This window comes from Diabrotica virgifera, chromosome 8 (genome assembly GCF_917563875.1).
Source record: "Diabrotica virgifera virgifera chromosome 8, PGI_DIABVI_V3a".
Taxonomy (NCBI): domain Eukaryota; kingdom Metazoa; phylum Arthropoda; class Insecta; order Coleoptera; family Chrysomelidae; genus Diabrotica; species Diabrotica virgifera.
In genome coordinates this window covers 52,188,264-52,204,230 of record NC_065450.1, presented here as the reverse complement: position 1 = coordinate 52,204,230, position 15,967 = coordinate 52,188,264, and the positions used below count along the sequence as shown (strand labels likewise).

Below are 15,967 nucleotides of genomic sequence, written 5' to 3'. Positions count from 1 at the left end.
ATATCCATGTTATACTTGGCAGAAAGTGTAGGCACTGTGTACACCCTACTAAATTATGGTAAATAATCGTTTCTGGCTACTACCAGAGGCGTACGACAGGGGAAAGTGAATGGTTGACCATTTCCAAATTCTACACTACTGATGAAACTGCTATTTTAGCATAATTTTTAGTTTATCCAATACTTTCTATCCAAATAGAAATACCCTTCATTCGTAACGATAAAGTCATTAGTTTTCGAAATATTTGAAGTTAAAAATGAAAAGGCACACTTATTTTGGTTAATGTATTATGCTCCTTCGTTTTTAGCTTCAAAAATCTCGAAAACTAATGGCTTTATCGTTACGAATGAAGAGTATGTTATTTACATAGAAGGTATTGGAGAATAAAAAAATTGCACTAAAATAGCAATTCCGCCGGTGGCGGAGAATTTGGGAAGGGTCAACCATTCACGTTCCCCCGTCGTTCGCCTCTGGTAGTAGCCAGAAACGTTTGTTTAACATAATTTAGTAGAATGTACAGTAACAGCACCACTTACCAAATTTAGTGTTGTTGTCCCATGCTTGTCAAGAAATATTCAAAAATAAATAAAATAAAAATTTAATTTTGACACCCTGTGTTTCGGTTAATATCAACTTTTGTACTAAAGGAATCTAAGGTTAATCTATGGCCCATTATTTACCAAATACCCTGTATAATATTTACTAGTACGAATAATTTAGGTGTAATTACTTTTCTTTGTATTAGCTGCTTTTTTTTCTTATTTATATAAATAAGACGATAAGGTCCTCAGAGTTCCAGAGAAAATATTCTGTACCTACTAATTCTACAATCTCTAGAAGCGCTCCTTTCAATGATCTATTAGGCATCCGCAATCCAATTTAAATCCAAGTAGCTCCACGTTCAAACAAAATATGAAATAAAGGTTTATGTCCCCTGATTTATTTTACACCTATTAAAATACTAATCTAGTTTGAAAAAAGTGTAAAATCGATACTAACGACAGAATAGCAGACTGGCTATTATTATTATGATTCATTTCACAGTGTATTTTACCTACCTAAGGCGTAAATAGTCACGAGCTTCTTGAACTTGCATTGTTGAATTAACTCGATAACGATCGAGGAGAAATTAGAAAATTAATAGGCAGCGGTAAGCGAAATTGACAAAAAAAATATGATAAGATGCATATAGTACTGAATTTAATGAGAATACAAGCTGGAAGAGGATGTAATCTATAATTAGAGATTAAAACGATGAAAAAAGCAAGGAATCCGGTAAATGAAGACTTATTATAAACTGCGCGTCATAGAAAACGGGCACCCTAAAAAATGGGTCATTTTTGATGTCGCGTATCTCCTTAACCTGTTGTCCGATTTAAGTGATTTTTTGAACATGTTATAGCCTTATTCTTTGTCAATAACCTTGTAATAAAATTTTTGCTAAACAGGTAAATTTTCATTGTATACCGGGTGTACGAATCAAACTGTGTTTTTTTCTCAAAGTTCGCAACACCATGTGGAATATTCTAGCCTTTATAAAATACTGAAATTAAATCCCGACTATAGCCTCAGGTTTTCTGAACATTCTGTTTTTTGATTCATTCTCTTATGTTGGATAATACAAAAGTTATGTACTTTAACAACTAGTCATGTTCTTCATCAGTATAGGTTGTTTGTAAATAAGTGCGACAAACTTTAAGGGGCAATTCTGCATGAAAAAATAATGACCGTTTGCTTTATAAACTTATGTCCGCAAATGCTTCGTTTACGAGATACGGGACGTTGAATTTTTTTACAAACCGACGATTTATTTTATTGCCCTAAAACCGGTTGAGATATGCAAATGAAATTTGGTAGGTTCTAAGAGATAGTTATTGCGAATTTTTTGACTTGCAATCAAGAAATTTATATTTACTATTGGCGTGCATACGGGTAATATGACCGATCATATCACCCCAATGGTGAATATAAAATTCTTAATTGTATGAATTCTCAATAATAAAAAAACTGGAAAACACAGCACTGAAATGCTAAAGTCATGTTTACCTTTAGAAAGAAGAGAGAGAGGAAGACAAAAGACCAACTATGCGATGGAAAACATATATATATATAGAGATTGCGATGACGAAAAGAGATCTCTATCCGATACCGAACAAGAAGAAGAGGAAGAAGAACGAGTTCTAATAATGTGTGTGTGTTTGTGTTTTATTGGCACTGGTTTAAGCAACCAACTGGCCAGAGTCCTAATAATGAAACGGTGTTGTCTAAGGCTGATATAGTCACATTAGTTTCTAAATCTAAGCACAAAAGTGTTAAACTAACAAAATCAAAGGGAAAATCCCAGTAGCTGGCTGTATACCATAATTAAAAAAACCATACAGAAGTAAAAACTTCGTTTGTATAATGGTATAAAAAAGTTTTATTAAAAAACATTAAAAATCATCCAAAAGGATTTGCAAAACGTTTTCAATCTGGATCAGATCATCCTCAGTGCGTTGTGCTTAGTACATGAAACTAGCAACTTTTTGAAATTGGTTACATCGAGAATTAAATTTGTTAAACTATTGGTTAAATTTGTTAAAATTGGTTAAACTAACATTTAAAACATTACCTTTAGATGATACTTAAAGATAGATTTCGACGTCGATTCCATCAACGGAGTCTTGTTATTATTGGCAAAGAGAAATAATATCTTAATGTCTTAGTTTTGAATAAAAAAATCTGAATAAAAAAGTTGTAGAGTCGTAGAGTTTACTCTACGACCAATGTACACACACCCAAACTTATATGGAATCATCTGATATTTCTTATTATTTCGTGCTGATTTAAAAAAACGAACACACGAAGTCAAACAATATTTATTTTAAAGCAATTTAATAACAAATACATAACAATTAAATAAAACAATAAAGTATTTAACAAACACATTGAAAGTAGTTATTTTAAAGTCAATAGGCAACTTCAGCAACAGGCCACTCCAAACAAGGGATACCTTCTGCTTCAATGATGTCTCTAGTCACTCTAATGGTATGTGGAGGTCCATTATCACGCATGCAAATAAAATGTTCTCCTGTTGCACCTCTCCATAGCCTAACTACAGGTTATCAACATACCCATGAGCAGTTAAAGTTAATTGGATGAAAATTAAAGGAGTTATTTTACGGATCACAATTCCTCTCCAGAACAATATCCCCTTGTATATTTGTGAATAGATCTTACAGTTTTCGTTCTTGCTTGTCTTCCTCGACCTCTACATACACGATTTCGTGGGTCATCTGATTTTACACAAATCCTGACTCTTTCTGAAAATAGCATATTTTGTCAATTCCCAATGTTCCAGTTTTGGTGGTGGAGACACCAATTTAGGCGATCAATCTTGTGCTGCCTGGATAACTCAGGAACCCATAACTGTCTCCTGCTGTATACTTCTTGGCACGAACTCTTCTTCTTATCGTTTCAACTGAAACAGTTGAGATATGGTTAGGTGTCTTCCAGCTGATTGGACAATTAAACGATCGCGGCAAGCCGGTTTTACTTTTTGGCGACTTTCCCTTGCGTTGTTTTTGAGCTTTCATAGCTCCTGTTAGCTAGCATATGTTTTGGACAGAACGCACTCTGTTACGCCTATCTCTGCAGCTATGTCCCTCTGAGAACATTACTTACTCCACAAGCCCAATAATCTTTCTCCGTTGTTCTTTAATCCCACATGATGCATATTTTCGTCTTGGGACGCAAAAGTTAGTTTATTTATTTTCGTTCATTTTGCAACTCCAGCAAATAATCTATACCGTACCGAGCTGTACTATCTGATTGTCTTATCGAATTGTTTATTTTCAATAATAAAATCTTTATTCTTCTCGACAATAACAACTTTTTTCAAAATAAATAAATATTATTTTGAAATACATGGTGATTCCATATAAGTTTGGGTGTGTGTATTCTTCCGGTCCTTACATATGGATGTCAAACATGGACGTTCACAAAAGCGAATATGTTTTGTAAAGTTAAAATTCTAAAAAATGTTCCAGTCAATTTAACACATTCGCTGCTGACTTGTTTTGAGAGTTGTTATACAGGAGCGGCCAAAATATACAGTATTGAAAATCAACGGCTCACTGTCCCCTAACAGAGTCAAGCGCATCTAGCAAAGCAGCACTTTGACTCCGATCGGAGTCATGCACAGCGAATGTGTTAAAGAACACCTTTCAACTAACAATTTAGTTTCAAAAACTGTTTTCGGTGTCCATGTGGGAGTGTTTTGTTTTTATGGTTTGCTTTATTTATACACCAGAATATTATTTTGAAGTACTTTAATGTCTAATACACGTTTTACCCGTTTGATTATTAATATATTTATATTTGTTATACTAACTTGAGTTGAGTCTGTGTTGGTGAATTAAGTTTGTAGTTGCCTCTCTTTTGAAGAGGTATTGTTCATTTAGTTACAACGAAGTGACTTTTTGGTTGGATGGTGATTATTGTTTTCATCTTAAATCGGCTTGAATAATACCTAATTCTGTTTTCTTCGAATATGCTGTTTTCATCGCTTTATTGCTCAAATCAAGAGTTTATTTGAAAAATGCATTGCATATTTGCATTTTGGATCCATTAATCTCAAAGTAAAAGGGATGTTGAGAGCTCTAAAATTGTGTGTACCTAAGTACCGATATATAGAGTTTATTTGTTGCGAGTGGCGTTCTAAGAATTATTTTTGCTTTCCAAGATCACTGAGTGCCCAATATTCATCAAAGTCCTGTTGTTTTGACATTTTGTCCACTTTATCTTTGCATTTTAGGCGACATTTGTCTCCACAGGGTGGTCCAACCATTCTTGCTAGAATTAGTGTTTTAGATTTTGACAAGGTAGTTTATCTATTTCAGTCTCAGTAGTATCTCAATCTCAGTAGCAGTTTCAGGAACCATACCACCTTCTGGGCCAACTTTATCACTATCATCTTCGGTAACCGATGCCCTGGAGCTGCTGCTGGATCAAGTTACCCATGATGATGAAGGTACCACCTTAGGCGGGTGCGCATTTTTGTTTAACAATTGCAAATTAGGATCTTTATCTTAGTTGTCAATATCACTTTCATCGCTCCAAATACGTGAAATATAATAAAATAATAAATGATGGTTTTGCTTGTTTTCGATTCAGAGGGTTGCACACCCGCTAGACAGGCTATTTCTACCATTTCAGGCGTCCTCAGTAGCTTTTGTTAGCGTGCACACCTCTGAATCGAAAAATAGCTCCACCATCATTTTAAAGGGAATCTGAAAAATAATTTAAATTTCCCATTAGACGCGATACAGCGACATCTCATAACAAATTGAAGAGTCTCAGATGCAGAATCCACTAATTTAATAAAAATTAAAATGGTGTGCACGCTAACAAAAGCTACTGAGGACGCCTGAAATGGTAGAAACAGCCTGTCTAGCGGGTGTGCAACCCTCTGAATCGAAAACAATCAAAACCATCATTTATTATTTTATTTCCTTTACTCGGTTTGAGTACTGAAAGTTCCTCTGCTGTCCTTTTCCTAGACGAATGAAGGCGGAATGTGATCGTTTCCCTTTCGTTTTCTATATTCGTCGTCTGCTGTCTTATTAATTGAAAAAGTCGCAGATTAAGGATGTACCAGTAAGAACTTTCAACGCGAAAAGTCTCAGGTTTAAATCAGTATTTACCATTTTAATTTTTATTAAATTGGTGGATTCTGCATCTGAGACTCTTCAATTTGTTATGAGATGTCGCTGTATCGCATCTAATGGGAAATTTAAATTATTTTTCAGATTCCCTTTAAAATGATGGTGGAGCTATTTTTCGATTCAGAGGTGTGCACGCTAACAAAAGCTACTGAGGATGCCTGAAATGGTAGAAACAGCCTGTCTAGCGGGTGTGCAACCCTCTGAATCGAAAACAAGCAAAACCATCATTTATTATTTTATTTCCTTTACTCGGTTTGAGTACTGAAAGTTCCTCTGCTGTCCTTTTCCTAGACGAATGAAGGCGGAATGTGATCGTTTCCCTTTCGTTTTCTATATTCGTCGTCTGCTGTCTTATTAATTGAAAAAGTCGCAGATTAAGGATGTACCAGTAAGAACTTTCAACGCGAAAATCTCAGGTTTAAATCACTATTTACCATTTTAATTTTTATTAAATTGGTGGATTCTGCATCTGAGACTCTTCAATTTAATAGTCCGGGGCTGCTGTTTAGATGTGCTATGGATAGATGTGTTAACCGGTGTCAAAACAACATGAGTTTCTTTGGATGGAACTTTATCACTTGATGACATCTTCAAGTTATCTTCCCCGGTTGCATGTTGACTAGAAGTTATAGGAGTGATATTTTATTTATACTGTTCTTCCACCATACTTACTAACAATCGCCGGCGATTCATTGTTTTCCTGAAATATACAATGTTTATTTTACTAACTGACAGAGTCATGTGCCACAAATCAATTTAGAAAGCCCACAAAAAACATTTTTAATCTTTTTGGCTATGTTGTAAAGTTAATTTTGTCAGAAACCATCTCAAGGGATCCAACTTGAAAAATTGGCAGTAAAAGAGGAACCAATATTCTTAATCGTAAGATAAACATTAAACTGTACTACGACCTACAAACTCGAATCGTCAATAACGAAATAAGTTTAATTTTGATAAGATTTTGCAGAAAAAAGGAAGTATCAAATATGACTCAGCAAAACAGACACTACTACAGTATCGAAAATGTTTCAAGAGTAGGGTAACAACTAAAAATAAAAATAAAATCTTTACTTACCTTGCCAGCGATACAGGTTTAAGTCAAATTGTTGTATCCTTGTAATTAGCACTAACCATTTAAAAGATGACAACTCAAAATAATACTGCTTCAAATTTCAACTAAACAGGTACAACTCAAAATAACTCTATACTTTTTACGGAGGACACTTGCACTCCGCTTGTAATTCTGATTGCATCTAGCATTGTTCCCATTTATGCGCGGTGGGATATGGCTCGCTTGTACAACAAAAGAGACTCTAGGTACCATCTAACGTTGAATTTTGCACATATATTTTTAAATCTCTTTTATTGATCGATAGGTATCCGTACAGGGAATTAAATGGTGAGCTTAACTCAATTTCACATATTTTTGACTTAACTCTTTTTAGATCAAGGTGTGCGATATATACCTTTTATAAAGCATTTTACTTAATAGAATTTTTTGTTCCTTGTGGATTTTGTAAAACATTTTTAAAATACTGTAAACTTGAAACATAGGGAATGTGGTCATTTGGTAGCAAAATACGGTATTAACGTATGTTTCTGTTTCTAACAAAATAGTTGAGAAAACCGCAACATATTTAGGATGTATGCACCTGCTGATATCGTTAATAATTAGTAACGGCCAACTTTTTTACGTCGCATATTTAAAATAAAACAGATAAAAAATTACCCAACGTAACCCCAAGAAAGGAATATTCATGCCAAATTATCAACCGAATTATAGAAGTATTTCTTATTAGTCAGGTAAAAAAGGGATTGAGCTTAGAAGGCCTCAGCTGTGAAAATTGGTGTTAAAGTATGAGATGAATGATTTATTAAATTTATTTTTTTTTATTTATGCAAAGCGTATAATTTTGTAGATTGTACTATATAGTCGATCGAAAAGTAACAGTTGCATTTCTTAGAGGACGAAATTTTATTTTTTTGAAGTTATACTTCTCTAGGCGCGATTGAGAGTAAAATTTCATAATACTGCGCGCATGCGCACACAGGCAGTATGGCGTTTAGTTGCTAAATCTTTCTAGTTATGTATAAATATATCAGTGCCAGAAAAGGTGTGAAAAGAATATGTTAGTGTTTTTAGTAAATATATTTATTATAATTTTTGTGCCTTTGGATTTGTCTTCCTCAGGAGTAAGATGAGTAATATTAAAACATTTTATTGTATATTTATTATAATCTTATCCGTCTTATCCAGTAAGAAATTCGATTACATTCAGAAATACACAAGCTAGAACTAACCTTATGTTGAATTCTCCTCTATTCGTCATGTGCAGTTATTATAATGCCTTAGGCTACGGCTCCACGGGCGAGAAATTGACGCTAGCAGTAGCAGTAAAATGAACTTAAGGTTCCGCGGAACGGAATAGGAGTAGCCGAACTGTACCGACTACAGGACTTGTGCGTAGTCGGTTCAGTTCGGCTATTCCCATTCCGTTCCGCGGAGCCTTAAGTTCATTTTACTGCTACTGCTAGCGTCAATTTCTCGCCCGTGGAGCCGTAGCCTTAAGTATTTACTGCGATATATTTAACTGCAGTTTAAAGCAACTTATTTCTATGGCCAAGATCTACCTAGATTATTAATTTATTTCTTTACGTACAAATTTAGTTTTGTAAAGTTTTTGATGTGTTATTGGTACCTATGAATTACTAATATTTCATTTAATTTTTTTTTGTGTAATATTTTGTCCTGTAAATGGATTCTGTTGGACAATAAATGCTATTATTATTATAATACTTCACCTTGTCTGTTTGTTACCGTGAATTGTTATTAGGTACGTCCGAACCGATACAGACACAGTTCTCGTAGCGCATTTGGTATAGCATTCGGCCAGAGATCGGGAGGTCATGAGTTCGAATTCAGTGCAATCCTATACTTTTTTTTTATTTTTTTGAAAGCGGCAAGCACAAAATTAGTTTGGTGTTTAAAAAAAAATTAAAACAAACTGTTTAAAGTATATTTATTTTTAAGAAATCATATAATAGAAGTATAACTTATTACGTGCGTACAAAGTACACACACATTCTTTTTTATGTAACTCTTTTTTCTTGGCCGTCATCTTGGAAAAAGGGGTACAAAGTGTGTTCGCCCTGTATGTCGTAAACTAGTAACCCCGCAGAATAGTAGAATTATGAGGGCATATATACATAGTGACCCTAACACAGCATAGGAATATTTAAGATACCAGTCTTTCAAATAAAACAGGCAGATAGCATCTTTCGTATCAGCAATACCTTTACGATAGACCAAAGAGTTGCGGACACACAACTCCTCTATTTTTTCTCCTTCATAAGGATGTTGTCTTCAACTATCACTCGTTCCATACCTTCTCTTTTTCTAGTTATATGTCCAAAATATCTTAATAGGTATATTTTGGTTTCAATTGCATCCGTAATTGTCAAAGTTTCAACTCCTTATACCAAATAGAAAATAAGCAGCATTTGAGTACTCTAGTCTATTTATATTCTCAGTTTTCCATTGCATAATACTGCTTTTATCTTCTTGAAAGCGCTTCTGGCCATCTCAATGTGTCGTTTGTTTCAATACTACGGTTCCATTATTCGTTCAGTTCACGTCCCAGGTATTGTACCAAGGTACTTTCTGTAAAGCTCTTCCTTTAACATAGATTCTTTCGTCTTCAATCTTGCTATTACCGACAATCCTTTTTGTGTCTTATCGATGTTAGAGCCATTCCATACCTCTCGCAGTAATGCATACAACAACCAAAATCTACGGCTCTTCTCTGCTGTGTGCAAGGAGTATCGTATCGTCTGCATATCTGAGATTATTTACTAGTTAATTGATATGCCTTTATTTTCGTCTTCTGGTGCCTATTTAAACATCGCTTCTGAATACATATTAAACATTAAAGGGGTTAGTACACATCCTTGTCATACTCCTTGTCTTTTTAGGTATATCTTTAGATTTTTGTTGGTCTACTCGTATAATTTCTGACATTGGTATAAATTGGTAATGATTCTCACATCCTGATTATCTATTTCTGTATTCCCTAATATGTTTGCAAGCCTTCTGTGTTGTATTTTGTCGAAAGCATTCTCAAAGTCATTTAGACGTACTTTGATTATTTTGTGATAGATGTTCTCAGATAAGAGTTTGTTTTATTTTTTTTTCGAACTCTTTCTTATACAAAATAAAACTGACTTGGGACATAAAGACAAATATAGCACTTGTTGCTTCCTTCCTCTTGCTTGTGGAATGCAACCTAACCTTCTTTTTTACATTTATATTAATTAATATTCACTATTCATGCGTGTTTTTATTTAATCATTTCTCCATCTCATTTGGATTTAAAAAATTGTTCCTTAAGTACTATTTGATTTATGATGTGGTAAAGCGTTATAATTATAAGCGTATGCGAAAAGTTCCACCAAATCTGATCTAATAATTCTCATATTTTATAAAGCAAATGCATAAAAGGCAGATACCATCAAATCACATGATATTAGCCTTCATTACCTTATAGAACGTGTCTGAAGAAAAATCGATAATTTATATCGGGTTCATCCTACTAAATTATAAATTAATACAGCGTCGGGTGTCGGGATTGACACAGATTGAATAAAATTAAATTAAGACTACATATCACAATAATAACGGAAATTCTTCTTCTTTTTTTCTGTTATATATACATTACTGCCTGTTTTTCTTCAACAGCGTCTTTTTATCTACCCCTAAATTGACGTTCCATCTTTTCCTTGGGTGTCCTATACTTCATCTCTTGCCTAACGGTGTCTTGTTCCTGGCTATTCTTAACTACCTTTAATTCAGACATCTTTTTTATGTGTTGATTACACTCTTCTTTTCTGTTCTTTACCCAGGTATTTATATTGTCTGCGCCACCTATGCGTCTGATTTCCTCACTTCTTACATTGTCCTGTAGTCCTTTTCCAGCAATACTTTATTTCGTTGGTCTCAAACTGCACCTGGCAACAACAACCTCAACAACCTGGCAAAAGACAATAAAGTGTCATTAATATGGGTGCCGGGCCATGAAGGGGTGCATGGGAACGAACGAGCAGATATGTTAGAGAAACAAGGCTCGAGAGAAACTTTTGAAGGCCCAGAACCTTTCTGAGGCATCACTAAACATGCTACGAAAAACGAGGTTCAGAAATGGCTGATAAAGAATCATCAAAAGAAATGGAGAACCACTCAAGGGCAAACCCAGACTAAAAAAATAATCAAGAATATTGATAAAAAAACTCTCGAACAGTTTGATGAACCTCAATAAACGAGAGATCAAAACGGTCACTGAAATGGTGATTGGAAATTGCCGTTTAAGAAATCACCTATACAAACTAGGTAAGGTGAATGAACCATGGTGCAGAAAATGCGAAATGGAAGAAGAGACTGCCAAACACATACTGCCATTGCAGTTTGCTAGGTAATGTAAGGCAGTAATGCACTGGCCAAATGAGGTTTGAACCAGAAGAGATCCTAAAACTACCAATAAGAAAATTGTGGGCCTTCGTTGAGGCCACATAATTTATTAGAGTTTAAGGAGAAGAACAGGGTGTGGTAGGAAGGTCTTATCACCAAGTGCCACAGACTAACGAGTCTCTCCTGAGTTAAGAAGAAGAAGAAGATCTATTCGTCAACTACTAAATGACTTATTATCAAAAATTTCATCTGTCAATTGTCATCTGTCATTAACATGAATAATATAGTGTTACACGATTCACAAAATCGGACCATGCGGAACTAAGTTCATAGTACCTAAAGAAAGGAAAACAATTTTACAAGGAGAGAAAACTAATTTTAAATCTAATTTAAAAATAATTTGTGCTCTGGAGGTGTTCACGCCACTGCTATCTCATATGCAAAAGAGGAATATTTTAATCTGAAGGGGGCGGTTCGAATGCATATTAGAACACGTCTGAAAGAAATATCGGTAGAGATCCGATGCACAAAGAAATAAAAACGTTCTCATAACATTCTTACAACATGTATATGCTTCTAGATGCTGCTTAATTGCATTATAATTGGTGATACCATTATGTAAAATTACATAAGTACTCAAGCGGTTGACGTTAACAGATTTGTCAGATCATTATGTTCAAAATCTTTAACCATTCGAAAATTCAACTACCTAAAATATGTTTTAACTTTCTCGTTAAGTAAATATAATGGTTCCTAATCTAAAAAAAATCTACATTTTAAAATTTATATAACTTAACGGAAGAACTACTGTTTAACGGAATGGTTTACTCAAAAGTGACAGAAGGACAGAAGTAAAAATCCTGCTAAATTCTGTATTCTTGTCATTCTTTCCTTTAGAATTTATTATTCTATGGCTAGTGCTTTAAGTTCGTAACAATATCAAAATAAAAAATTTTACAACTTCGACATCATCACTCTCATGATCATCATCAAGATTTACCCTCGTTTTTTCGCTCAGGTGGGTGCCAATCCAATAGTAATTTCGGTAGCCGATGGCCTGTCATTCTGGTCTGATAAAGTTATAACCCTTTAGAATCTTTAAATAATCCACTTCCTCTACCAAAGTTTTGGTAGAGGAAGTGGATTATTTATGGAAGCTCTGTTTTTGCTGTATTTCTTCTATGATGTTGTTTATTCTTTTCATGATTTGTCTTATTCTTTCACTGGTTACGTGTATTATTCTGGAAGCTGGCTAGACAACATTAACGCAAAAGTTTGCAGAAACTGGCACCAAATAGTACATAACAGAGAAGAGTGGAAACTCATGGGAAGGCCTTTGGCCAAGAGTGGATTCAAACAGGCTGAAGAAAAAGAAATCAATCTGCAGAATGATCTACTCATTAGCGCGTATTTTTCTTTTTAGCTTTGCCCCCAAATCATTTGTTACCCAGTTTGTCCACTGTGTCACCTAATTTTCGTATATTTTGTCATTATAACGTTAAAAATATGGACTGGAGTTAATCGTTCGGATTTATTTCAGCTCTTTGGATGTATTCTATTCTTGTTGTATTCTGGCTGAATACAATACGTTTTTACTATTACTGTGTATGAATATGTAATTTGTTATATCCGATTTACTGTTTAGATCGTTTTTAATATTTGGTTCTTGGTGCCATGGGTATTCATAAACAAATTTATTATTACGTTCAAGAACATTTTAAGTTAACCAAATATTTTTTTGTTTCAGAAATTCCAGCTTCACCCAATACACCCACATCAGAATCGAAATACGGTAAGCCAATAAAACGTTTTGAAGTAATAAAATTCTACCTCTTTTTTAAACCTAAAAAGTAGTTTCTACAAGGGCACATTTTAGCTGGAACTAAAGGGGACAACTTTCTCTTTAACAAGAATTCCGCTATTCAAATTTTTGTTCACTCAATCCGTAAATAAAATGTTAAAAAAGATACCCATAAAAATTTGCAAACCAATTTTTATGATCTTTACCCTCAATAAAAATGTTTGATGGCAATAAGGGGTAATTTCAGAAGGGTTCATTCTGTCGGTCTGAATATTTTGTGGGCCTGTGGTAAAAATATTTTATATTGAAAAGCTTTGCCTAAAATATGTACCAACTTCGAAACAATGATGACATAAAAAACGTGAAGATGTTTCTAGTTCTTCGAAGGTTCAATCATTTGTAAAAGAGTTTTGTTATTGACATATCTCAGCTGTAATTGTTTTGGCTTTTGTGTATATGTTTTCTAAGGACGACCTATAAAATAATGACATCAATAATACGAACAACATTTGGTCAAGGCGAAAACGGCGGGTTCGTTGGGAAAAATATTCTCATGAGATTTTTTTGCATAATTACATTCGTGAGACATCCCAGAATAAGGTTCAAGAAGTCGCCCACGTGAAAAGTGGGCCAAATTTGTTTTAACAATTTTTTTTAATCAAATTGCAAAAATCAATATTTTTGGCCCGGACAATTTTTTTGTAGGTTTTTTGGACCATTCTGGATAAAAAAGGTCTCATAATTTTTCTCTAAAGTTGATCGTTTTCGAGTTATAAGCAATTTAAAATTGAAAAAAACGAAAAATGGCATTTTTATTTTCAAGGCTTAATAACTCGGTTAAAAGTTATTATGAAAGTCAGAAAGTGACTAAATCAAAGTTTAATGCCCACCCCTCCACCCCCCCTACAAGATCCCGAAGAAATTTTTGTCATTACTTTATTACTAAGCTGTTATTTTTAAGTAATAATATTGAGCGCCATGCACGTGGTAGCCGGCCGTAAATACTGAGTGCGAGAGAGATGCCACTCCGGCAGTCCAATTGTGCATCTTACTTGCACTCACATTTATGGCCGCCAACCACGTGCATGGCGCTCAATATTATTACTTAAAAATAACAGCTTAGTAATAAAATAATGACAAAAATTTCTTCGCGATCTTGTAGGGGGGCATTAAACTTTGATTTAGTCACTTTCTGACTTTCATAATAATAACTTTTAACCGAGTTATTAAGCCTTTAAAATCGCCATTTTTCGTTTTTTTCAATTTTAAATTGCTTATAACTCAAAAACGATCAACTTTGAAGAAAAATTATAAGAGACCTTTTTTATCCAGAATGATCCAGAAAACCTACAAAAAAATTGTCCGGGTCAAAAATATTGATTTTTGAAATTTGATTAAAAAAAATTGTTAAAAAAAATTGGCCCACTTTTCACGTGGGCGACTTTTTGAACCTTATTCTGGGATGTCTCACGAATGTAATTATGCAAAAAAATCTCATGGGAATATTTTTCCCAACGAACCCGCCGTTTTCGTCTTGTCTAATTGTCAAATATCACTAAAAATAGAGTAGATCAATACCAATGTGGATCCACAGCAAGAAGATCAACAGTAGGTGCTATAATAATGGAAAAATCAAATGAATAAGTTAGGACTGGAGATGTTCTTTATCGACTTTTCAAACAGGCATTTGATTCGATTAAAAATAAAATACTGATGATAGCACTAGAAAAATTAAAAATCTCACGCAAACTTAGAAAGAAAATTAATAAATGAATGAAAACTACCTAAATTAGTATAAAGACTAGACGCAAACAGGGAAGATATATCAACTCATTATAAATAAAGGGGTGAAACAAGGACATGCTTTATCCACAACACTGTTTAATCAAGCTTTAGAATATGAACTACGAAATATAGACAAAGGGAACCTAAGACCAAAAGGTGGACAAATAATCGCCTTCGCAGATGATATTGTTATTATTGCAAATAACAGAAATAAGAAAGGAATGCTAGAAGAAATAAAAGAGAAAGGTGAGACAATGGGACTCAGATCATATCAAGAAAAGATAAAAATATTATGATTGGGGAAAAACTATTAAAAGAAAATATCAAAATAGGGAGAATTTATAGAAGTAGAACATTTCAAATAACTGGGAGCAACAATAAACGAAGCCGGAGAGAGAATGTTAGAAATTAAAGAAAAAGTATTTGCAGCGAATAAAGCTTATTTTGTAAATAAAAGATTACCTACTTAAAAGCAAAAAATTTACTTATCTGAACGTAACATAATACTTATATAAACCAATATACACAACAGAAACAATGACACTGATTAAAATAGATGAAGAAGACTTAAGAACAGAGTACCAATGATAACGTGACCAAAATAAAGTAGAAATAGGTCACATCTGGTGAACAGAAGATGAGGCAGTAACATACACGATGATGGAATGGAATCCAGCAGTGGGTAAGAAAAGGGGAAAACCAATAATTAATGGAAGTGGCTGAAAGTAAACGTTGAAAAAGACTTACAAAAGGCCCTCAAGAAACCAATTCTAGAAAGCATTTTAGCTTTTAGCTGTTCAGCTAACACGGTTATTGATCTCGTATTTGTCTTATGGCTTTAATTGCACATTATTTTAATGCATTTGATGCTATGCTTATTATCATAGATTGGTTTGGAGTAGTTAATCTACTTTTTAAGGAGTTTGTTTTCTTGGTATTTTCAAAAAATCACAATTAGTCCAGGGCTCATCTGTTTTGAGATGGACGTTGAGAGGTGACTCAATTTTTTTTGCAGATGTTGCTTAAAAATAACTCAAATAATAATATTTGAGTTATCCTCCCACTCAAAATGGTCCAGAACATTGTTTAAATAATCAAAATGTCAAAATATAAAGGAAAAATTCGATTTTTTTATTGGTTTTTTTAATATAACTTTAAAACTGTTCATTTCTGAGAAAAGTTGTACTGAGATAAAAGTTGCGTAATTAAATTTAC

The 15,967-nt window shown here is 33.8% G+C and overlaps 1 protein-coding gene across 2 annotated transcripts in view; it reads left to right on the top strand.

Annotated features, from left to right (window-relative positions):
* The window catches only part of LOC114339800 (protein nubbin), a 413,621-nt gene that overhangs the window by 42,214 nt on the left and 355,440 nt on the right, over positions 1 to 15,967 (top strand). For both annotated transcript variants that reach the window (XM_050657778.1, XM_050657777.1), the window contains exon 2: positions 12,914 to 12,958. In XM_050657778.1, the coding sequence (XP_050513735.1) occupies positions 12,914 to 12,958 (45 nt within the window). The remainder of the gene's footprint in view (positions 1 to 12,913; positions 12,959 to 15,967) is intronic.